Source organism: Takifugu flavidus, chromosome 8 (genome assembly GCF_003711565.1).
Source record: "Takifugu flavidus isolate HTHZ2018 chromosome 8, ASM371156v2, whole genome shotgun sequence".
Taxonomy (NCBI): domain Eukaryota; kingdom Metazoa; phylum Chordata; class Actinopteri; order Tetraodontiformes; family Tetraodontidae; genus Takifugu; species Takifugu flavidus.
Window position 1 is genome coordinate 12,742,099 of NC_079527.1, and position 24,994 is coordinate 12,767,092.

At 44.9% G+C, this 24,994-nt stretch overlaps 2 protein-coding genes across 16 annotated transcripts in view; both read right to left on the reverse strand.

The window, feature by feature from the left end:
• Positions 1-3,845: 3,845 nt before the first annotated feature.
• LOC130530489 (specifically androgen-regulated gene protein) lies at positions 3,846-7,471 on the reverse strand. 3 transcript variants are annotated; one of them, XM_057041707.1, is made up of 4 exons: positions 7,308-7,471; positions 5,684-5,847; positions 5,298-5,460; positions 3,846-5,230 (listed from the first exon to the last, which is right to left on the reverse strand). In XM_057041707.1, exons 2-4 carry the CDS (start codon positions 5,786-5,788, stop codon positions 3,945-3,947), a joined length of 1,554 nt encoding a protein of 517 aa, XP_056897687.1. In that variant the 5' UTR covers positions 5,789-5,847; positions 7,308-7,471; the 3' UTR covers positions 3,846-3,944. The 3 variants fall into 3 exon arrangements, with proteins under 3 accessions (XP_056897687.1, XP_056897686.1, XP_056897688.1); XM_057041706.1 differs by having other exon boundaries at positions 5,298-5,466; XM_057041708.1 differs by lacking the exon at positions 7,308-7,471 and having other exon boundaries at positions 5,298-5,466; positions 5,581-5,722.
• Positions 7,472-7,983: 512 nt separating this feature from the next.
• LOC130530488 (ankyrin repeat and SAM domain-containing protein 1A) overlaps positions 7,984-24,994 on the reverse strand; it is a 43,583-nt gene continuing 26,572 nt past the window's right edge. For 5 of the 13 annotated variants that reach the window (XM_057041703.1, XM_057041697.1, XM_057041700.1 and 2 more), the window contains 14 exons: positions 22,751-22,807; positions 21,848-21,917; positions 20,070-20,182; positions 15,056-15,154; positions 14,788-14,934; positions 14,234-14,341; positions 13,976-14,146; positions 13,745-13,882; positions 13,585-13,656; positions 13,149-13,235; positions 12,774-12,911; positions 11,802-11,975; positions 11,292-11,390; positions 7,984-10,988 (listed from right to left, as the gene is read on the reverse strand). In XM_057041703.1, the coding sequence (XP_056897683.1) occupies positions 10,872-10,988; positions 11,292-11,390; positions 11,802-11,975; positions 12,774-12,911; positions 13,149-13,235; positions 13,585-13,656; positions 13,745-13,882; positions 13,976-14,146; positions 14,234-14,341; positions 14,788-14,934; positions 15,056-15,154; positions 20,070-20,182; positions 21,848-21,917; positions 22,751-22,807 (1,590 nt within the window). In that variant the 3' untranslated portion in view covers positions 7,984-10,871. The remainder of the gene's footprint in view (positions 10,989-11,291; positions 11,391-11,801; positions 11,976-12,773; positions 12,912-13,148; positions 13,236-13,584; positions 13,657-13,744; positions 13,883-13,975; positions 14,147-14,233; positions 14,342-14,787; positions 14,935-15,055; positions 15,155-20,069; positions 20,183-21,847; positions 21,918-22,750; positions 22,808-24,994) is intronic. The other 8 variants (XM_057041696.1, XM_057041694.1, XM_057041692.1 and 5 more) reach the window with 8 other exon arrangements.

The following is a 24,994-nucleotide window of genomic DNA, read 5'->3' on the forward strand; positions in this document are numbered from 1 at the left end:
GGCATTGCCCCGTTAAGATCCCGAGATTAATCCTCAATGATGAGCCAGCATCATTCACGGAATCAATCATCATCATACAACTGAAATGTATCAGCACTTACTCTTGATCTGAATGCAGACACACACAGACAGAAGAGAGAGATAATACCCGTATATTTTGAGTAAGCTCTTCTGATGACACACAACTGGGCCAGGCGTGCTTAAACGCCAGCACACTCAGCAGTGGCTCTGTGCCACTTTGTCTAGGCTAATCCTCCACAATCAACCAACATGCCGAGAAAAGGGACATCTCTTTCAGACGCAGTAAGCAGGTAAGTGCAGAAAAAGACCTCGACGGTGGGGAAGTCCCATGAGCTCACTGTCTAGCCTGATAGCGTAGCAGCTACGCCTACCTGCACAACCCCAGGGAGTGTCTCCAAAGAGCTTCGTGGAGGTTGAGCCATTGTAAGGTTACTATTAATATTAGACTGCACTGACTATTGAGAGGCCAAATATTAAACTACACTGACGATTGAGAGGCCAAATATTAAACTACACTGACTATTGAGAGGCCAAATTCAGTGACGATCAAGCGTAACGGGTGTTTAAACATGGTGACAAGAACAACATTCCAACAAACGCCCACAGTTAAATTGTTGCATTCTTTGCTGATACTCTGACCTGAATCATTTCCTCTGTAAGGAAAAAAACACACAAAGTGATTTTGTGGACGGGAAAAAAGTTTTTTTTTTTTTTTTTTTCAAAAAAACCCCCAAATGTGCCTGCAGTTCGTATCAAACTGAGTCACAACAAAGCTGGTAAACGAAGTGACGTAAGTGGATTAAAACTACTGTGAAAGTGCCATTTGTAAAGTAAACGTTATCAGTGAAGATGATCAGCAACGACAGTCTCCCCAACAAATGCTGGTTTAATGAGATAGATTAAAAAGCCAAAATAAACTTTTATTAAGTAGTTTTCTTATTGCACACTTGGGCGGATTTCAACCATCTGAATGACTTCATAAAAAACACCTGAAATCTGAGCTAAATGGAAACCATCGTTTCAGATTCTTGTTTTGCTCAGTTTTTGGCAGCAGAGGATCCTATTGATGCAACCTTATGTAATCTTTATTCCCTTTGGCCAAGTTTATGTGGAGGATAATGCAATTACTGTCTTACAGTCTGTTACAAATTATCTAAGGTTAAAATTACCAGATGAGCAGGCGCTGTCACTGTGCTAATCTGTTGTCAAAAATATATTTTAAGAGTTAGTTGTTGGGCACACGCGCAGACTCGCAGTATGTGAACCTATACTCCCCTCTTGTGGTTACATTTTGTTTAGAACGTCTTCAATGTGCATCCATATGCAACCTCTAATGCTTTGCTGTCACCATCGCCGTCCGAGGAGACGAGAACATGTGCGCATCTTACAGACAGCAGGTAATATGGCTCTATACTGTCCTAAAGTCGGGTTCTTTATCACCAGGGACGAGGAAAAGTAATGCAGTGTTTCTATTTTTGCAGGTGTGATGTCACCTAACTCACCTTCCCCGTTAACGGGAAGTGGGCAACGTTGGCTAATTAAATCATCCTTGTTATGCCTACCTTGTTAATTATTTGCGTTGTATCAATTTTAAGATCCAGCTCTTGGTGATAATTGTGTAAACCGACTCTCTACGTAAAACTATAAAACATCATAAATAATCCCAACATTTTTGTCCAATTGACCGATCGTGTTTGCGTTTGTTGCTGTCTCGCGAGATTTCACGAGAGTTGGCGATTCATTGACAGGTGTCAGTGTCTCGAATGACTCAGTTAAATAGGTCTAAAATGTTATTTTGGTGCCAAAACCTCCATAATTTATGGCGCTTTTGAAATATACGTTTACATTATTTTATGAGTTACACAATTCATTCCACAGCAGAAACATTTTGTCCCATAAAATCTTTCCATGTGTTTCCAAAATGGTATCACCCCCAGTTTACCTATACTGATATTTGGATTAATTCCGTTGCGCCACTAATAATATAATATACAAACGGCTAAAATTTGAAAATGGTGCATTTACAACTGCTTAGTTTGTCCTATATGCAGCTTGTTCGCGAGTTTCTATACAAATATTTTTCTTTTTGTTGCAGAATGTGGGAAATTGCTGAAGATTTACAGACCAAATGTAATGTTCCATCCCGATGTACGATGCCAGCGAGAGCAAAGCGTCCTTTGCAGCCAATTTCAGCCAGCAAGAAAACAGAAAAGAGAACCGGTATAGTATTTTACACACCAGAACATTTTAAATCAGCATGTTGTGATTTGCATGGTGCAAATTTTCTTTAGAGACTCACAGAAAGAGGCTAAACTAATACAATACTAAGACAACACTGAATTTATTATTCAAAGCAAATTGCATGTGCTTCATGTAAATATTCAAACAATAAGTAGATTTGATGTCAAAGTCAGTGTTCTCAAGAAAACTTGTATATCCTTTACTCGCCATATTGCAGCAGCCTTCCATGGTGCACGCGGGTGATCTCAATAGCAAAGCTGCATAAAATTTACCTTCAAATGCCTAAAATATTTTACAGAAACATTCTGTCCGTGCAGCAAAGGCGCAGCTACACGCAGGAGGTGAGTAAACCGGTTTGGCCACTTGGCTCTCCTTCATGTCAGAAGGAAATCAGAGATTTGACGTGACACGAGGGCCTTCCCATCACAGATGAGCAGAGTAACGAAAATGTGTGTTCCCGAGGCGCCAGAAAGGTGTGAATCTTCAGGAGTGTGCTCGTGCAGTTAAGTGAAGGTTTGTGAACAACAGACACAGCTGCAGACCAGGGAACTGCTGTGCAGCTCAAAGTTTGATATTTATCAGTTTGCTACCATGGAAACGGCATGTTTCAGATGCTTACCACCTCCTGGCTGTGTGCTCTGAGCTGTGCTGACGTACACCCATTTGGCAAAATCAAACCATTGACACGTGAAGCCATCCACATAATCGCACAACAATGGCAGCAGTCAGTGGACAGCCAACAATGTCTCATTGTTGCAGGAGAACATCTCTGAAACCTCGAAACGACCCAAGAACGGGAAACTTGTCAAGCCGTGATTTTATCAGACACCCGGAGCGCATCCGTTTCTAAGGTTTGGCTTCGCTCTGATTTATTGTTAATAATCTCGTGCTGCGTGTCCTCCTCCAATATCAAAGGCAACATCTAATATGAAGAGTTGGGTTCTGTTCAAGGTTTCTTCCAGTAATAATTGGAAACTTTCCTTGCTACCTGCTTTCGGGGATTCAAGCTTTGACTTGAAGTTGAATTTAAAAAAAAATGTTACAAATGTCAATGGTAAAAAAAAGTAAAATGTATCTGCATCTGAGATTTTGGCCCCTAAATAAAGCTGAACTTGACTCCTCTCTGCCCCACCTCAGAGCAGCGTCACCCCATTACCCCCAGATGACACACAGCTCTTTAAACAGGTTATTCTTCAGAAAATGGTTCCATAAGCACAAGTTCAATGTGTTGACCTGCCCTCCTGGTTTCCTAAATCTCCCTCCAGACTCTGGGATTAGAGACCCTACCTGCTACCCCCACCTTAAGGGAACCTCAGCTAACATCTATGTGCCAGATATCACAGCACACCTTCAGAAATGTCCAGTCAGTAGGTTGACAGGTCAGACCTAGTTGGACCAACATTTTATCAAGCAGAAGTCTGTCATGTTTATGCAAATAGTCACGACGATGGTGCGTCATACGTGCATTTCCTGTAGCCAACTTCCTGTAACAGGAGAGAACCAGCCTCATGATGGGGCCAAATTAAAGAGAACTTGTCACATCATAGTAGATGCTGGTGTACATAGATGATAGAACAGCTCCCCTCAATGTATCAGTATTTAATACACAACAAGGTTAATTCCAAAGAAAACTGTGTTAAAAGTTAGGCCTTGGTCATCAGCCCGTGAGGTCGGTTACCGTCTCAGTCCCTGAGCAGCCCCAGCCTTTTCAGGGCGCCGCGGCGTTCATCCTCATTTTCTGAGCGAGGGCAGATAAGCACGCTGATCCCTTGTGATCGGGGCAGCTTCTGAGAGTCTCCAGAGGGCTGACAGGCAGGAGGGGGGCGCCTTGAGTCTGTCTCTTTGCTGGCAGTGTGGCCCCCCATAGAAGATGCTCCACAAGCAGCTGATGGCTCCTTCCCGCTCTCCTCACTGGCATCCTGACCAGAAGGTTCTGGGTTGGGAGCACATCCGTCATTAGGTGGTGAATAAACAGAGGCATCTTGGAGAGGAGACCCTTCGTTATTGGGCCCATCAGGGTCTCTGAAAGCAGCAGGTGCAGGGACAATATGCAGACTCTTGACTGCAGGAGGTTTTGAAAGTACCAGTGGTGACACAGGTCCAGGAGACTGAAGAGCGACGTAGGATGGAGAACGAGTGTGCGATGGTGTCGTGGGCGGAGTATGAGAAGCTGGGCTGACTGGAGAGGAAGGAGCTGCCCATGATCTTCTGGTCTTTGGAGACTGTTTAGGGCTCCGGATGGGCCCGGTATCCACCTCATCACCTTTGAGCAAGCCGAGCTTTCTGAGGGCCTCCATCCGCACCTTTTGGGGATCCATCAACAGCCGCTCGCTGCCAGAAGGCGCCGAATGTCCCGAGATGGTCTCCGGCGCCGGCGCTGCTTTGTGTGATTTCAGAATAATGTTGGCAGGAAGCTTTTTGGGCTTAGGAGCTACAGCCGGTGGACTTCTGGGTTCAGGGGCTTCAGGAGAGGGACTCAGAAGGGGACTGGTGCTCCCGGATAATGAGCTCTGTTCTGGGGGCTGTTTTTGAGATTCCTGGGTCACTTTCGTTGATGCTCTCTGCCGTAGTAGCTCTAAGACAGCTAGCTTGTTATTGGATATTCCTGCAGATGGGGGGGCGTCTCTGGGTTTATTTGGCTCTGAAGAAGCTCCTGGCTCATCCATGAAGTCTGACGGGGGAGGGATCAGACTCAGATCCATCTCAGAGGTCTGTGCCTGCTGTCCCCCAGTTGAAACAATCTTTAGACGACCACTTTCATCCTTGGATAACGATAACATTCTAGTCTGATGAGGTGATGGGCCGACTTCGCGGACAGCAGAAGCTACAGCGGCAGGTTGAGCTTGGAGGTTCGGCGAGGTATTATCATCGCTCACGTCTTCGGCCGACGTTGGGGTGGAGGCCTCGTCTTCAGTGTGATGCTCGAGCGTTTCCTCCTGGTGCTCTCTGGGTTTAGCACTGACGTTACCTAACACAGGAAAGCGTGATGATTACACCAAGATTCGCAATTTCTGCAGGGCAGAACAACTACCTACCTCTGACCCTGGTTTCATCAATCTTTCCCGCCTGGCTCAAAGACTCGGGTTCATCGTTGGACAGTCCGCTGTCCTCCTGCACCTCCAGAGCTTCGATGGTTTCCTCCAGATACATGAGACACGCTCGCTCTTCAGCAGAGAGGTGCTCCATGCTGTCTTCACTCTGCGACTATGACAAAAAATCTCTCTCAACTCTGCCCTCAAGACGTGATAAAGGCCAAAGTTGTTGTCTGTGTACACACGGGGGGGAGCACCAACACCCCGCCTTCTGTCCTTTCCTTGCCCTTATTTTCTATAAGTCTTAATGTGAGTTTAGAATGTCAAACATTTGTGTTTATGCAGACAGCCCATGGGCAGGAGATATGAAGTCCCAGAGGAGAACTCACAGAGCCAGAGTTCAGGCTGATCACACTGTCACAGCTCTCAGCACTGTCCATATTGCTCAAGGATTCCATGGCAACGCCGCCTGGCCACGTGTCACTCTTTGCCATCGCACATGGAAGATAATGAAGGGATGGGTGCCTGGTGCTGCCACGGTCAACAAGGAAACCTGACAAAAGTCCAAGAAGGAGGAAATTATAGTTCGAACTTCGAGTTCTGAGGCTCAAGTGCAGCCACAAACATCACATAGCAATAAATAGCTCACAAAATCAGCTCATAAACATTCTCTCAATAGACGCTATTTACATTCCAGGCCTCCATTATTCTGACAAATTGTTGACATTAACTACAGCTGATCGCTCACCGATCCCCAGACAGGTGGGGCCGTTCTATCGGAGACAAAATGTTCCGCAGTCAGAGTGCCATATTAAATATAACTATTATGCTAATCTTTACATATCCACAACCCAACCCTACAGTGGAGGTGTTTGAGTGGCCACAGGATCCATGTTGTTGGGGCCTCTAAAGGCAAACTGGCACCAGGTGAAGGATCGGGAAACGTGTGTTTCACAAAACAAAACCTAGCCAAGGTGAGGTCCACCTGATGTCAGGTAACCAGCATCAGCTCAGTCCCAAACTGGGACACGGCCCGTCTCCCAGTGGACCGCCTACCTGTGTTGTGCGTGAGAAGAGCTGCTGCTTTCTGACCCAAAGACACGTAAACAAATGGATTTAAATACCAAAAGGGAAGGACAGGCAACGGCAATGACACATTCTGTTGATATGAACACACGGAAGGAGTAATGGGATGGAAAAAGGGCTGAGCAACACCCACTCCACCAGTGTTTTCTAGCAACACCAGGTTGGTGAGGCACCCGTCAGCGAAAGCTTCAACGGGCCCAAACAACCGTCCCTCCCATCGGAACACGGAGATCACAGGGCGGAAACCAAAGTGTCCACACAGGAGCAGCCAACAAACCTGTAGGGCAGCAGCGGCAGAGCTCACTACACCCACAGCTGAGTCAGGATTTAATGGTGACAGGAATGTCACTTTGCTTGCTCCCACACCGTTGAGCCGATGCAGGCAGCTCTGCGGGCCTGCAGCAGACGCCGGGCTGCAGATGTCTGTACCGTGAGAACGGCAGTAAAACCTGCAGACCTGCCTGAAAACAGCCCTGGATGGAAAGTGACGGGCTGCTATTGTGGGAAGAAAAAGATGAGATAATCAAACAAATGAAATGTCAACTATGCGTTCAAGGGCAGGTAGGGAACCTGTTCAATGATTAACTGTTAACTAAAGGTCATGGTGAACACCCGATTGCGCAACCTGCAGCATCGAGCAAACACTTTCATTAATGTTTAGCCTGGCATGTTGTCAGCATAAAATCTAAATTAATGTTGACTTTAGAGAAAAAAAAAGTAAATATTTGCTGCTTTGGTGTGAGGTTCTGTTCTGGATAAAAAAAAGGGCTTCGCACCTCATCCAGAGAGCCAATAAAACACCTTTAACAGACTTAAACGATATGAAAGTCACATCACAGAAAGAAATACAACACAAAGAGTCGTGGTTCTCGGTCTCACGCTTACATTTTCTGCATGAATGAGACAGAAAACGCGCAGATTTCTCACCAGAAACGTCGCAGGACTGAAGGAAAAGCAGCTACAGCGGAGTCTTATCCATGTCAGGACCCTGATGATTCCCCGGAGCTGCTCTGTGCACGGACGCAGAAGCGCTTCCACACAGCTCGGCGGGTGGAGAGCAGCTGCCAGCAGCAGCCAGGTGAGCCAACCCACTTCCCCGCAGGTGCGAACACCTTCAGCCAATCAGCAGCGAGTCAAGTCTTTTCGTCGCCACTTAGCGTATAATGGAAGATTTTAAGAGCTTTTCTCCCCTTAAAACAGGCAGCCAGTAATGTCTATGTGTGCTACACAAACAAACCATCATCAGACATCAATTACCCTTTTACTGTAGAAGAATATTCCTGTGGGGGTTTCATGGATTTACAGCCTGTTTGTGCTCGGGACCATGAGAACAAAGTAGGTCTATATTCATTTATCGATCACACAATCGGCCTCAAACACACATCTGAGTCAGGAAGTCTCCAATGAGCTGATGTTTCATATTTCCATTCAGATAAAATGCCTTTTATGCATTTAACAAGATAAATTCTTAATACCATTAAATGTTTTTCATGAACCAGCACTAAATATGATTAAAATTGATGAGCAATGGATAAAAAGCAGGCAAAAAAAAAGTCAACACAGCAAAAAAATAGGATGAAACATGACACATGAATAAACAGCATTTCTAATTGCACCATTTATTAGTTGTACAATTATGAAAAATAATCATAAAAAAGACTGGAAGCCCAAGATTATGTACAATCTTTTTTTTTCTTCGAAGTGAGGTCCCTCTTCTGAGTCACTGGTTTCTCAGCCTTTTCCAGAGTTGGTTTAAATCACAGGGTATTTATTCACGATATGTTTCATTTTATAAGACATAGTCCTTTTCTCTTTTGACAAATGTCAAAAAAATACATATACATACATACATATACATACACCTGTATATATAGATATCTATAAAAGAAAAACAAAATCATTCAAGTATCAAAACACTCAGATTCCTGGACGTCATTCTCATCATGGTCGTCATCAGATTAGTCCTGAATTGTCTCCTGATCTTCAGCAAATGTGCAAAATCAGACCGGTGGACCAAGACAATGTACCATAGATTTATCAAACCGACCTGACCACGTAACACACACGCAAACACACGCTCACACACAACAGTTCAACCAAAACCAGCTCATTATGTACCATTTACACACTTGGCTGACCAAGAATTCCCAGTGAGCATCAACCTACTGGACTAGTTAGTGAGGAGAAACATGCTGTACCTATGGATCTACTCTGCAGCTAAAATCTAAACGTGTTAACAGCCTGCATGGCAGGTCTGGTGAACAATCTTGCCAAGATCAGACGAACAAAAGGAGCAGGGAGGAGAGTGAGACTGCCAGTGAACCACGCCTGATCCAGTTCCGCTTCAGGACACCTTTACAGTTCCGTAAAACAACTAAAACATACAAATGTGAGCTAAAAGACCCCGCTTCTGTTATTTCTTATTATTGTTAATAATACACAACAGTCATTGTAGTGTCACTTCCTCTGAGTTGGGTTTAGAGGCTTCCTCTCTTCCATCGGTCACAGTTCCAGCAGAAGTTCCAAGAGATTCTATAATCACTAATCCAGTTTAACAAGTACCTCTCTGATGCAGATGCACTGATCCAATATTAAATAGAAGTCCAATAACAATACTCATTACAAAATAGGATGGGGTTACTGACATTTGGCTCACTTTGTACACAGTCTTTTTCATTAATATTAGTAGCATATTTAGGGGACAAAAAAAATTAGAGATGATAATTTAATCACCGTGTCCAGTATATAGTACCAGTATAATCATATCTTAATATGAAACACTGGAAAAGTCAAATTATTTATGTTGGATCAGCACGTATCTAACATGTTCTCCGGGCTCCTCGCCTCTTCCACTTCCTGTTTCACTGAGTTCTGGCTTCTAAACCGAGAGGAGCGCAGGTAGATATTCTGACAGCTAAACGTTTCCAAAGAAGTCTCCGGGCCCCCAGTGTTTATGCAGTGGGTCTCGCTTGCACGTGATATGGGTCAGTTTTCCAACAAAACAGGCTACCCATCATGCAATGGGGCTCATTCCTGTCCTTTCACACTGGCAGGGAGGGCCCACAGTGTTCAGCTATAGCAGGAGGGAGACACAGAGACAGGTACACAGTAATGAGGTTAAAATAAAGCACAAGTAGGAGCATGACGTGACCATTAACTATTAACTCTTTACATTAACGGTAGTAGAATATTAACTTCCTGTGAGTGGCAAAAAAAGGCAGACATGAAGACTAAGAAGGCAGTTGTTGTGAAAGGAAGAAAAAAGTGACAGGACAGAGGAAAATGCACTTATTCTTTCACATGTGAGGATTTAGTAAAAGTGCTTTTTTTTCCTTTTTTTTTTATACAGTTTGCAGTCACTAAAGCAGCAGGGATGAATCCTGATTTCCACTCAGCCGTAAGGTTCAGTTCAGGTCTGGGGTGCGGCAGACGGCTGCCTCAGCTACAATAATACCGTAACATCACAGCAGTTGGATTTAATGTGGTTAATTCAACGGTAATGAGTCCCAGTTGTAACCGTCCCAACTTTCAGCCACTGGCATGCAGAAAAATGGGCCTCGGGCGTCTGAACTGGACCTTAGGCGGTGGAAATGCAGCCTCACCGACAGAGGAAGGCATGTCAGCCAGAAGGTTTGAGCTCTCTTTTATGGAGTGTGATACTGTAGGTCAACATCACATTGTTTGGCCAATCCTTCCTCTTGGAAAACGACCTGATTAGCTCCAAAAGGACGTCATCACAGTGATATTAACCTCCTTTGGCTTTGAGCAAAGAGCTGAAAGTTGTCTTTTCAAATCATTAAAAAAATAACTCAAATCCATCAATGGATTATCAAAGTAGCTGGGAATTATTTTACACTCAACTGAAAATCTTTTAAATAAAAATGTGGAACCGTCCCTCAGCGGTCACTCCTTCCCTGCGTTGGTACCGGCGGGACTGCTAAGAGTCCCACAGAACAGAAACAGTCTGATAAGCGTTGTTAGTTTTCCACAGTAAATATGTCCTCCCAGTTACAGGACGTGTGCGGTGGGCCGCTCTTGGGTGTGGCGAGTCACATTTTTTCCAGCACTTGAAGTCGAAAGATCAGAGTAAAGCCTCAGAGCGGCCGTCGCCTAGCAGAGCAAGAAAAGCGTCAAGAAAAATGTCTTATCACTGAAAACCGATAGTGAGATAACAGCGAGAAGAAAAGTACACAAGGTGGGTAAGAGGTGAGAAGCAGGCTGGAAGAGTGAGGGCTGGCAGCTAGAAGAGGGTTGATAAAGTCGGCCGGTTGCAATGAAGTGTGTGGAAGTGGAGAAGAAGGAGCAAGCAAGAGGCTGCTGGTTAGCTGCTGCGGATCGTGTTGTTTTCAGATGAAGACACAAGTGATGGCAGGAGAGAAAGGAAGGGGAGGTGGGTGGGGGGGCCTCGAGAGGCGATAGTCACAGCGAAAAGGCACACAGAAGGAGGGAGGGAAGCAGGGTGAGGCCAGGCCAGGAGGCAGAGGGGTCCGCTCAGAATATGGTGGTCTCGTACTTAGTGCTGATAGTGCGTTTGGATTCTTTGGGGTCCACCAGCCACGTGGTGCTACCCTGAGACTGAGAATCGCCCTCCTGCTCTGCAATGTCACCCTGTGAACACAAACACCAGACATTGCACATTATTAAAGGTGATTTAAATTTCATCTCTTTTCCACCTCAGTCTGACGAAAGCGTGATCTGCTTGTATTACTATCGCATGCCTCTAGGGGGCGCCTGGGATTAAACCACTACTGGATAAATGAAGGAATGTGACAGACCCAGTTTCAATATTTTTCCCCACAAACTGCAGCATTATTAAATTAAAGAAAAGCAAAAAAACCCAAAACCCCAAAAGACAGAAACACCAAAATACAGGAATAGACAGAGAATGTGACGGGGTTGTGATAGCAGCACCTGAGCAGCAGGGCTGGTAGAGTGCAGCGGGAGGAAGGAGGGACGATGGGTGGTGCACGTATAACAGTAACAGCAGTGACTGTCAAGAGGAGGAGAGTCCTGAGAGAGTCGTACGTCGAGAGGACAGGAGAAGAATAAGAAGAAGGGAAATGGCACAGGGGAGACAGACAGCGGGAAGGATTAGAGAAGAGAATAAAATAAGGAGAAATCCACAAAGATTAGAGCAGCAGGAGACAGGAGGTTACTGACTTGTTACAGAAAATGCAGCTCAAGAATGTGAGACCTGTGAGGGGCCGTTTCTACGCGTAACTCTGTTACATGACTTTGTAATGAACATTTTTACATTTAATAGAGTCATTACTGTAATGGTTTAACTCGGTTAATCACGCAATCATCGGCGTCAGTCAGAAGGCTTTAGGATGACTACCATGCAGGAAGTCATGTGAAACTACGAGGGGTTATTCAACAAAAGACAATGGGTTTTAAAAGATGACGTTCAGTCCAACTCACCCCCGGTTTCCGGACACTGCCCCGAGGTTTGGGCACTGGTCGGCTGGACTTGGTTTCAATGAGGTCTGAAGAGGGGAGGTTCTGGTGCTGCTTGGTCCTCTGTGCCTGTAGAGCCAGTTGATAGGCCACTTCAAATGCCTGACCGAGGGTCAGTATGATCTCATAAGTCAAGTTCTGCGGTGAAAGGGAGAAAAGATGCAGGTCAGGTCCAGTTCGGTGTTCTGGGAAACCAGCACTGACATGTAGCATCTGATGAAGAATCTGAGAGCGCTAATGCGCTTTGAGCCTGACAAATGAGATCATCTCTGTGTTCTTTATCTGATGAGGATGGTGCGCTTGATGGCCGCGGGACGTTCAATACGGTCCCACGTAACTAATCACGTAAAAGCCTCTCCTGACTCAGCAAAATCTGCTTGACAGAGGAACCTGCAGTTTGGCTGAGGCTCATCTTTAATGACCCTGGGAGCTTTATGATGCAGATGGGATTACTGTCAGCTCTATTCCGGGGAAGAGGAGTAAAAGAGGCAAAGATTTCAAAGTAACCATGTGCAGGAGGCACTGAAATCACCGAATAATAGAGACCAAAAACCAAAACATTACAGACCGTCCAAATGCTAATGGTCATATAGTTCCAAGATTAGTAAGAATTTAGCTCACACAAGAGGACGTCATTGGGCTTGTTAGGGGGTTGGCTGGCTTTAGGCTTTTTGTGGGTCAGGGCAGGCAATCAGGAAAACTGTGGGTGCTGCTGACCACATAACTTCACTAAAGATGTCTGCACCTCAACCTCCACACAGACATCCGCTCTTCTATTTGCTCTTGATGACCAGATGTTTGGATATTTTAAAAAGGCAAACCCCTCATCATCGTGTTGACACTTTTGACGAATTGACAGGCTGCGTTTTACACAGAATCAAAAGGCCGGAGCGTCACTGTGCAGAGTAGAGAGATTTGTGATGAGCGTTTCCTCACCACATCCACGGTGCTGAAGACGTGGCAGTAGTGGTGGCTGGTCTGCAGGTCTTTAGTGATATAGGCAAATGTGCACAGGTCCTCTGGGTCCTGGGCCGCACAAGAGATGTTACGGATTTCATGTTCGGCGATGATGTTCTGCATAAATAGGAGGGGCGACACGAAGAATTAAAATAAGAAGCGAAGCAGAAGCACACAAAGTAACACCGGGCTGAGCAATTACTCTGAATATCAATATGAATGGATCTCAGGAAATACAAACATGAAAAACATCTGACAGGAAAGATAATTCATGATTCGGTCAATTCCTTTTGACGGAGGTTTATTTCACACACGGCTGGTTTCTGGATACGAGATGACTGTTAATGTGCGCACCTTATTGGCTGCGTCGATGAACTTCACGCCCTTGTAGGTGATGGAGAGGACGATTGTGGGGACTTTTCGCATTTGTTCAGTTGACCTCTGGCAGAAGAAAGTGCACGCAAAGAAAGGATGTTAAGATTTACATTTGATTTGCAGATTATGCCTTTTGTTGGGACACTGGTACTAATGAGCGATCCTGATATTCCACTTATTTGAGTTTGTAGGACCAGGATATACCAGGATATCAACTTCCATCCTGGAATTCCATCCCAATTATATGATCCAGCATATTTTTTTTTACATTACATACTGGGTAAAGCATGACAAATTTGGTCTAATGTCTTCCAAATAAAATGTAAGAAAAATCAAAAATGAAGTAATTAGGAGTGAAAATGAAATATCTCACACTATTAAAGTTAATAAACTTACACATGATCACTACACTTACCCTCATTTTTGCACAAGCATCCTGGGTGGAGTCAGTGCCTCGTAGTTCCTTAATAAGCATAGATCCAAGATACTGTAAGAGAACGGGAGACATTTTGGTTTGTGAGTTGCTTGGTGAGTGAAGATTCCGTCATTCAGGATGGTGAAGGATCAGAACGTACACTGGCTTCATACGCGCAAGATTCAAAGATGAGCTTCTCAGGTTGATGATGCCAGTTCTGGACCAGGGCGTAGGGCGTTGCCAGACTAGGTGGCCTCAGGGTCAGACGGGGTTCTCGAGGCTTCTCGTCATACCACTCCTGAAGAACAACCAAATAATTAAATTCTGACCTGTGTAGTGCAGCGTTCACAAGGACGCCTGCCGCCCTGGCAGATAAAGAAGTGATACACACGCATGATCTGTGCCGTTCACTTTGGTGTCTTTGGGGAACCTCAAAGTCTGCGTCTGGGACTTTCTTTCTCCCAGATTCTCCGATAGGCAGCAGGGGGTCCATAGAGCGCCCTGTGCCGGATTCCATCTGACTGAGGGGAGACGAGGACTGGGAAACAGGCAGGTCATGGCACTGGAGAGACAGACAGGTGGATTTCACCTCGTTAATGCACATCCTATTTCAAGAGTAAAAGGAAAAGGCAATAAAAACAGCCCTCACCCTGATCTGAGACAAACGAGGTGGCTTGACAGGAGGCTCCTCGTAGGGTCTCTCTGCTAATGAAGCAATGATTCGCTTCCTGTGGCCCAGCAGGGAGATCTTTAGTACCTGCACCATAAATGAAGCTGTCCTGTGAACTCTGACCACAAAACTTCAGAAGATTTTACTCCTAAAACATGTGTACACTGTATATACAGAGGCCGATGGATGACAGCAGAGCTCTACAAAGTAAACAGGAAAACAATCTGCCCACCTGTCATGATTTGGATTTATTTTACCTAAATTCAATTCCATCATGGAAAGAACTCATTAAAGCACTGCTGTTTTTTCCTGTGTTCAGTTCCCTCAACATGTCCCCTCCCTTCCCTGTGTTTCCTGACCGCTGAGAACAGTTCTTGTGTTATCCAACCATCTATACTGTACATTCACCTCCAAACTTACTTCCTGACGTTTAGTCAACTGTCAAACTTTGTCTAATTTTCCCTCTACCCGGCTATAAAACTAATTTCACCCTCGGATACACTTTTCTGTCCCCGTCGGTCACTGTGGCTCACATTGACAATCTCCAGTTCCCACAGGTTTTTGACACACTCTAGAGAGCGGTAGCCGCTGGCCAGGAAGTTGTGCAAATACTCGTGCAGGCCCAGATTCTCCAGCCAGGACGAAAGTGAGGAGCTGCCATCACAGCCCAGTGCTTTCACCTGCAGGAGAAGACCTGGTCAATCATCAACGCTTCTCAGGTCTTTGGGACATCATCAACGTAGAGGATGAAAAGCACAGAGACTAAATTTTTTAAATTCTATTAAAAAAATGCCCGGCTACCTTGGGTAACGAACGTGCTGCATGCAGAATTTTCTTTCTGTGACTAGCATCGGCGATCCCGATCTCTTTCAGGTCCTGGTCCTCCATCACGTTGCTGCCCTGTAGAATGATAAAAACCAGGATCTCTGTTAAAGATATTGGCCTTCAATATTGATATTAGCATTAAATCTAGCAGCTGGATGTGAGGCAGGAATAGACCCTGGAGAAGCCACCACTGAGGGGCAATTAAGAGACTCCCATCAGCCTGATGTGAATGTTGTTGGGCTGTGAATGGAAACCAGGGAAAACCCATTTAGCCATGGTGACAAGGTGCAAGCTCAACACGAGTGGGAATTGAACCTGGAACCTACCCACAAGTAACAGCAAACGCAATAAAACAAATGCACATACATTATTTTAACAGCTGTTGCAATATGATAAATGTATTTGTTCAATTCTGCAACTTATCAAGGGAACGTAGTTTTATTTTCATGCACCTCTGCAGCCCCACATTGTTTTGTGTTTTGTTTTCTTTAGAAAAATCCTCCCCGCTGAGCCCTCTCTGGGCCCTGATCAGCTGACTGTGGAGTGGGAGGGGAGGGTGGGGCACATCGATAGCTGCCCAGATAAAAAAAAGAGGCAGCCAGCAGGGATGTGTGTGGTCAGTGGTCAGACCCATCTTAGGTATGATACAGTAGCGCCTTAGGGACCATGTGTCAGGTCATGAATAATGGAGAATGCAAGGTCAGAACTGAAGAGGAGTCACCAATACCACATGAAGGCGATGCATCACTGCTTGCCTGCAAATGTAAAGTACAGCCAAAGTGCATAACTGTATATGTTATGAACCTTGGTTGTGTTAATTAACAATGACTGATGGGTTCATTTGGACCACTGTGAAAAGGTTGTGGTCAGCTGTCCAACATCTCCACGTCGACAGTTGTGAATGCTGGAGCGCTGCTTCATGATCGACTCACACGGCTGACTGTACAAGAAGGGAATCTCTCTTTTCCCCCTCAGTAGCTACGTAAAAAACGTCTAAAGTAATTGAAAAATGGTAATTATAGAGCTTTCTTAAAGGAGGCGTTTCTGAAACGCAAAGACGGAGAGACTCGTTTAAAAGAGGAGCATGACCCTCCAAAGAAGTAACTCCAAATGAAACTGTGATATCTTAACACCTCAAAATAAAGGAAACGCAAAGCCCATTATCTCTGAAAAGCAAGACGGCTCTTCACCTCCAGACCCTCGGATTGAGACTATTTGCAGAGCTGGCTGGATAACCGAGCTTTCAACGTGCACGGATCATTGCATTAGCCTCCTTCTGGAGATGAGCTGATAAAAGGTTCCACGAGGCAAAGTACAGCTTTAACGGTTATTTTGTTGCCATTTCTTTGGTGGTTTTCTTAACATCTGCATTGGCTTGGATATCACAAAAAAGTCAAACTGTATTAATAGAATAAGATTTAAGAAAGCCCCATTATTTTAGGGTTTCTGTTCACAGCAGCTCACTGGCCAGCAGGGAAGAGACCCTCAGTTTAATTATGATTAATGATGTAATTAATCTGACATCTGGGATGAATGGAAGGATTAAAAGGAGAACGGTCATAAAATAACTGGCACTGTAGTGAAATACATGCTAAAATAATGGAAATTATTCTCTCAATGGATGTTTTCAGCCCTGCAACAGCCATTTAAAGAGAGTCATAACAGACCGCTGTGGCATATAAAGATGACAAGAATTTTTTTATGATAAAACCTTGAAACAAATCCTGGTTTCTGTTATCAGCCTTTCTGATGATGTGACAGCTACTTTTAAACTCTACCTACAACTTTTGGACGTTTGGTCCTTATTATTTTAAAAGTGTTGCATCAACATCAACACGAACACTTTCTCCACTTGTGTGCCCCAGTCTGTGTTCTCATTAAAATGCTTATCTAGAAAACAGCTGCAGGGGTCCCTCTGGCTTAAAATCATGATGGACTCAAGCCAGGAGCTCCAGGGCACAAATCATTTATTTCCACTGTCAGCACTTAAAATTGTGGTTTTTCCTCCTAAACAAGCCATCGTAAGCTTTTGTCATAAGCTAACTGTGACGCACAAAAAAAGAAAATGCTTGTGCATTTATGATAAATAATGTATTTCAATGTAACATCCATTTGATTGAATCCCTGTATAAACTGCTAAATGGACTACCGGTATATGTCAGCCTTACCCATTGGAAAAATCAATTAATCCATTCTCAATCCTTCAGCTTCTAATGCATAAAGGCATTGATTTTCCAATTTGTCTGCAGGGTCTGACTCTTTCCAAACAACCGCTTTAGTGATTTAAAGAGAGAACACAATCAAGGAAAAAAGCAGAAAATATAAAAAGTCAGTCTGACGTCATCATCTCTACTTGTCTGAAACATCAAAAGCATTTTTCTGCCCCTTCAGAGGATGTCTAGTTGCACTGATACGGATTTTATATACGCTCAGTGCTCAGTAGCTGACCACATCACACAGGCGTCGGGGCCTGCAGAAGCACCGTGGGGAGAGAGAAACTGAGGGATTCGGTTTCAGTGAGCATTCCCAGCAAGAACCAGAGACGTGCCTGACTCACGTAGGGCTCGCTTCACCGGGACGTTTACTCCACGAGTCGATAAAAAGAGTCTAATTTGTTTCAGAAGGAGCTCGTCCCTGCCCCGGTGCTCGAACAAAACACAATCACTGCCGTTATTGATCCGCTTCAACGGTGCGACTGCAGCGTATACAGAGATCAGAGCAGCCAAACATGCACAGTAAACACAGCTGAATTAATGATCTCAACCCATCTGCTGATGTCCTCTCCCTCAAGAGAATATTACAGCTATGATAATATCTATTTTTTTATACGAGATGTGAGTGATACATCAGCATATATAGAGCCCCAGAGGGGGGAAATAATGGCCCGTGAAGACGTTCCATCTTCTGCAGTGTTCTATGGCAGCACAGTTCAGTGCTGCCTGATACAGACTGGAAAGGATCCTTGATCGGCTTCATTGCTGGGGGTATTATACGGGCGGAGGTAGCTCTGCTCGAGTCGCCGCAGGGTGACAAAGTGTAGTTTGATTGTGGCCTCATCAAACAAGAATGTGACACCAAGGACGGTCCTTCCTGCGCCCGTGATGCAGCGCGTGCTGGCCGTGTTTATAAAATTAGACACCAAAATGCTCGCTCATAATCTGCAGAATATGATGAAAAATGGACCCCACTGTGTCTCATCTTACTGTTCTCAGTGTCCTGACGGAAGGAGTCAAGGAAGAGGACTGGATGTTTTGGCCTATTTCCCAAACTCATAATTCTGAACTGAGCCAAACAGTTCTCTGTAGAGATGCAGCTATAGTCCTCCATGTAGGACACCTAATGTTACACAGTAATAGGACAGTATTTCTGGCAGTATTTATTCTGCTTGACTGATAATAATATGTTTAAACATTTTATTTAATTTTGAACATCATGAGGCTCAATAAATCTTCGCAACTACTGCACCAATAATAACTGAAGCAGCCTGTCGCACAAGGTCACTTCAAGCACGATTTTTATTTCATTTAATTTATTTAGCAAAGACAAGGTGACTCGGCTTGATTCCCAGTCAAAACTGTAATTCTCAAGAGGGGTCAGCAGTTAGTGAGGAAAGGGCTGCTGTTTAATATTTTTCTGGAAGTCGGGTGGTGGGCAAGTCGTATTTAAGATTAGAAAAGTCTCTGGCTCGCTGCTTTGGAGAAAGGAGGAATCAGAGCAGGAAAAAATATGAGAGACTTTAATAAAAAGAGACAGTAGGAAGATTAAAACTAGAAAGGAACTTCAGAGGCTTCAACGCAGACTTAAACATGGTGGTTAATGACAGAGGAGAAGAGGGAGATAAATGGAGGAGTGCTCTGCTCAAGTTATATAAAAGTAGATTAAAGATTATTTATGCTGTCATTTGACAGCCATAATACTTCATACAGTGGATCCTGGAATCCTCCAAAATGCTGTCGTGATTGCTGCTGCTGTTATTGTTCCATGAAAAAATCCTCACACAATCCTCCTTCTGTTGAAAACCTCTGCAAACATCCAACAAATCCAGATGTCCAATCACAAACTAAAAGATAAGACACTGTTGTTGGAGGGCAATGAAAGTTTAAAAGACTTTATGGACCAGAACACTTGCGAAACACCACAAACCCGACAAATGTCCGTGTTCTTCAGAGGGAAACAGCAGAGGGATAAAACCCCATCTCAATCTGGTCACTACTGTTTCAAACAGCAGAGGGATAAAACCCCATCTCAATCTGGTCACTACTGTTTCAAACAGCAGAGGGATAAAACCCCATCTCAATCTGGTCACTACTGTTTCAAACAGCAGAGAAGAGACGGGGAGTCGATGGAGGGCGACCCCAACCTCAAAAGTGACTTGAAAACCTAGAAAACATTCTCCTGTATGCATGAAAGGTGCTTGATAAAATCACTACAGGTCATTTCATCTTTGTTTTCTCATTTCAGACTCTTCCGTTTACAGGCCGGGTGCTTTATCCTCTCCTCCATCAGTCCTCATTACAGACAGAAACAGGAGGAGGCCTCACAACGTGGGCTGTATAAACCAGGCAGTTTGGCAATGGAATCCCATTGATTTTTAATGCACTTCCCAACACTTGGCCAGGCACTAGATACTCTGGCCACACTCAAAAAAGACGCCCTTGATTTATACTTTGATGACAGGAAAATTGAAAAGAGTGAGTCTAGACTGCAGATGGGCCAGTTTAAGCACCATATTTTCTCCCCCAAAAAATGTATTTCCCTACTTTTGCATTCGTGGTTCAGTCACAAATGCACAGGTGGTTTATAAATGTACAAAAAAAAGAGTACAATACAAGAAAAGCAAGAGAGAATCCATTCTGACTGTAGAGCCATTCCAGCAATCTGCTCCTTTAACTTTATCTGAGGGGTTTGTTACTGGTGCCATGAGCTGGATAAACATACAGGTGTAGAGGGAAAAAAGCTGAAGAGCTATGAAGGAGAGCCGCTCACTCACCATATAGTGCAGGTCATCAAATCCATTCAGAAGAAGTTTGCTCTCGTACTGCGGCAGTCCCACGTGCTCCAGCCAATCGCCAACGGGCTGGTCCAGCAGCCGGCCGGCAGCGCCTGTTGACAGGGGGAAGCGCTTCAGCAGGGAGAAACCTTTGAGACGGTAGCAGCGGCACTCTGACGGGGAGACGTGGCATTGCCACATCATCCTCGGCCAACAGAGCCGAGCGCACCAGCAACAGGAACTGGAGGGAGACAGTGTCCTCCGTGGACGGGCGGCCAGCTCCCGCAGAGTGGCGGGGGCTGAACCACGCTCGCTCAAGATCGATTCCAGGGCCCCTGATGTCAGGGGTGATGGGGGCAATAAACAGGTTACGAGGCAGCTGATGACTTAGCTATGATAACCTGGGGCAATGTGCCAAAAAGACATTATAAATCAAGGAGATAACGAGTTGAATAAGTGTCAAAAAGTCCATTTGATAAGGGAGGAGCTTCTGTTTTTTGGTTATAAAGTGCCTAAAGAAGTAAGAGACCAAAGAAAATCACATGTTCATACAAAAAAACGAGTGAAAAAGTGATCCCAGAGGCTGTCAGCAGCTTCCTTTGTAATCCATTAATCTGTTGTATTTGCCTTCGGTTTGCACTTTGATAACCAAATCTCAACCGCGGCTTAGATGAGCTGTCAGTTTCCTATTGAAAAGAGAAGCTGAACAATCCGGTCATCAACACCTCACAGCGGTAGATACTTCCAGTCCAGTCAAGAGATGAATCTGCCATCGCTTAACCCCATTTGGGTCACTCAAAAAAAAAAGAAAAAAAGATCCCACTGACATCTGAATGAAAAGGAAGGTCCAACTCTTTCTGCTCAGTCTACATCCCGTATCTCAAATTCAACAACTAACAGCGCTGAGGTCCATTCGGGGCTGAAGGATGGATGCTGAGGTGTTGTCGTTCTATTGTCCCAGCTATTCACAGTTCTGCTGCCTGCAAACCCAAACTCCTCCCTGGCTCTCTCTCTCTCTCTCTCTCTCTCTCTGCTCACTGCATGCTCTCCATCACCCCTCCTCCCTCCATCTTTCCTGAAACACTGCAGGTGGCTGGTCCTTTGTCAGTGTCACTAACCGTTTGTGCTATAGGCCTTGCATCCCTCCTTACTGGACTGTGTTTTACCAGCCATCATTGTCTGTGATTGCACTTGATGAGCAAACAGGATCAAATCAGGCGAGGAGCCAATCTGTTTGAAATGTTGCTGCTCTACAGGCGAAACATTGGACTGCCTCACAGAGCCACTCCCTCTCTTGGGGGTGTGTGTGTGTGTGTAGCAGCCCGATTCCCTTGACAGCCTCCCCGTGACAGCAGCTTCATGGGCACGGCTGCTGTGAGACTGTGGATTCAAAGTTTGTGCACGCTGGAAACAAGCATTCATTTTCTCCCTGCAGCTTTCCTCAAGTCTACAAAACAACCCGCTCATCCTCTGACATACACACCCGTTAATATTTCAACAGCTCGCTCCAGTGCAGGGCATAATAACTAAGGCTATATACTATAGCGTATCCATGGCCATGCAAAGACATTCTCAAGCCGTTAATTCAACCCTTTACTTACCATTTCTGCTTGAAAAATCATCCATTTTAATTTATATTCATGGAAAATCCATGCCTGGACTTGTAGTTCTACATTGTAGAATTGCAGTGGTGTAGAACCTACACCATATTTGGAAGTTCCATTAGCTCCATTTCATCTGCATTCACAAGGAACATAGAAATAGTGTGAGCACTCTACCTGGTGTAGCATACTGCTGATCTCTGGAAAAGTCGATGCCTGCGCCAATCAGCGTCATAATCTTCTCGATCTGGGGATGGAAAAAGGAGAGCATAATCAGAACCAGACGGTCCCCGCCTTGGATTCTAACCAGAGCAACACAGGAAATGCAAATACTGCACCCTGCACACAAGTCCAGAGAGCAGGTGTCCCACCAAAAGACAAAGGGGGGGAAAGACATCTTAAACACGGCTGACTGCTACTTGATTACATTCTTCACCACGTCGTGAATACAGAAATAATGCCCAGTGATGCATGCTCTTCATACACTTACAATCAGGTTTCTGCCAATTACATCACCACCAGTCAAACCTGTTGTTTCAGGATCAAAGGTGAAGGTAAAGTGTCCTGGAAGACTCCGATGAGAAAGCCAGCTTCCCAAAATGTCATGCAGGGTTCATGCATCTCTGAAGAATGCATGTGAGGACCAAAGGAAGGTGCTTACAAGTGGTAGACTCCTTCATAAGCATCCAGAATGGTGCTGCAGTAGACCTCTCTTTACAACTTCAATGAAAACACAGGAGATTTCTTACAACTGTCACTCAAAATCACCCACTAAGTGGTCCCTTGTCGGGTAAATTGTAGTTTAAATAATCTGTGTCTCATGCCTGACTAGAACAATGAAGCCTCTGCGCGACTTTATGCTGCCGGCACCCTTTGATGCCAGGTGGAGGCCAAAGCCTACATTTATGAGACCTTCCATGTCTATTTCCAAACAGTCCGCTGTAAAACTGTGTTGCGAGCTGAAGGGAAATTAAAGTTAGAACTGAGAGAAGTGTGACTGCTAGAATACCCCGAAAAGGAAGAGCCAAAGCCCACGAACAGGACCAGGAGGAGTTACGCATTATAAAAAGAACGTCTTACATTGTCAAAGGAATTAGATCTTCGCTCTTTTGCAGTGGGAGAAGTCGCCGGACTCTGCTAAGAGAAAATTCAGTGTTTTGTTGGGCTGTGGTTCACTCATGCTGCCTCAACCCAGCAGCCTTTCACATTAAAGAAAACAACTCTTCTCAAACAAAGATAACAGATTACATTTGCATTTAAATCTAGATTCATTCCCCATCCTGCATTAGTTCTCAAATACATCTGATAAAAAAATAAATCACAGTTTTATAGCAAGGTAAGGAAAAAGTTGAGGTGTTAAATATTCTTTTGAGTAAATGCCGCGTGTCCAAAACATGTTTTATTCAAAGAAACCCAAGAAATCCAGCCCAACAAATGCTTCACTGGTTCTGCTGAACTGGCAGCATTTGCATGGAGATGTAGAAGACAAGTGAATGCATGAATGTTCTTTAAATCAGGCAGATCTTTCTCACGTTTCTGGACCATGTGTATCTTTATATTCACTGTCAAATATTAATGCATGTACAGTTATGATCAGTGATGTGGATTTCATTACTGAGGTGAGTGGAGGAGATGGGGACGAGTAGAAAACAGGACGAAACATGATATATATTGTATTTGTAGGGTGAGTAAGCTAAGCTTTATAAATGTAAACATAATAGAAATGGAAGAGCAGAAACAAAGATGACTGAATTCAGCCTTGTTATTGGCTTTTGAGGCGCGTGTAATGGAAAAGGAAACACTATCATGGTCCAGTGAGGTTTGGAAGATGCCACTGTGGAAGCTTGATGTGGAGCTGGGTAAATATATCCTCACCAGGGGACATGCCCGGCGAGGTAAAACACATCCACAGCAGGGAAAAGAGACACCGAATTTCACGGTGTATGACTGAGCGGCTCGATGCCACGAGAATGAAAAGAGGAGAGCGAGAGAGAGCGGCCGTGCTGCAGAAAGGAATCAATACAAGAGAGCCGGAATGGAGAGGCGTCCATTGTGAGAGGAGATACAATGAGGGTCAGGAGTCAGCGCTGAGGTGGAAGGTCAACAGCTGGGGAGCTAACTGGGAGCTGAGATGGTCAGCGTGAGATTAAAGAGACATGAACCGTTTTGAGCATCTCACAGGAGGAGCACTCCTCCAGTGAAGACAAATAAAACACATTTCTGAGGTTGCAGGTAAAATGATTAAGCACAAACACAACTAAGACCTTGTTGAAGGTGGGAAAAAAGGCTTCTGCGTGTGCCCAATTTAGAAAGCTGGCACCAAAACAGGTGATGGATGAAACCCCTGCTCTTGTGAGTGTTAGCAAGGGAAGACAAACGCACTCAGAGGTGCCAACATCTCAATGCCAGAGTGGAACAAAGCGTTGTCAGCACTCTCGTCAACAACTTCCTGGAATGACCCGATGACGTGCGAGTGTGTTGAGGGACCAACGTCCCCCTCCATTTCAAAACCTGCCGTTCTTTGTTGAGCCGGTCGGAGATAAAGCACGCCTCGACGCAGCATCGGGGAACACAGAGCGCTGGCTGCACGTCTCAGACCCCCGTGGTTCTCCTGAGTTCTCCCTGATGCAGGGATCACAGAACCGAGTTCCACGGCTGGCGCCATCAGGGCGAAACTCGCACGCACCACTCGGTTTGATCGCAGCAGGTCAAATCACCTGAGAATTCTTAGTAACCAAACAAGAAGGACTACTTTTGTCCTCACAGTCAATAAACGCTCTCACCAAATCCTCTATGAGTTCATGAACATAGCAACACGGGAATGAAAGAAAGCCTTTATGAATTGTTAAGTAGAATTTAAAATGCCACAGAGGATTAACTTTTTAAGCACACGGTGCAAAGCCGAGAAAAAGCTAGAACTTTTCGCCTCTCCACTAGCATAAAAACCAAATCGGGTCCATGCGAAATATAACATCCAAACAAATGCAAAAAGAGCATCAAGCGATTTGTCCATTCAATCCACTGGTGTGCGGGCAGATTAATGAGTGGAGCTGCTGCCTGTAAGGAAATCAATACTCACAAAAGCTGGCTTCATACTGGCTACCGGATCGCCGGAAAGCAGATCGAAAATGAAGCAAAAAGAAGTCTGGAGGATGGTGGCCCTCTTTTCTGCTCTCCAGCTCCCTCTCCCTCTCCCCCTCTCTCTCTATGTCCCTCTTCTCTCCTCCCATCTGTGAGGCTCAGTTTGCTGGCCCACACAATGTGCGCCCTGGATTGTCATCTTCAGTCTGATCCCAGGGACCACGACCGACCCACATTAGCATG

Excerpts from the sequence above, each read along its gene's own strand:
- LOC130530489 (XM_057041706.1), bottom strand. The coding sequence starts at position 5,788 with ATGGCAAAGAGTGACACGTGGCCAGGCGGCGTTGCCATGGAATCCTTG. Across the intron at positions 5,467-5,683 it reads TCAGCCTGAACTCTGGCTCT|TCGCAGAGTGAAGACAGCAT; the intron begins GTGAGTTCTCCT and ends TTTTTGTCATAG. Across the intron at positions 5,231-5,297 it reads TGATGAAACCAGGGTCAGAG|GTAACGTCAGTGCTAAACCC; the intron begins GTAGGTAGTTGT and ends TTCCTGTGTTAG.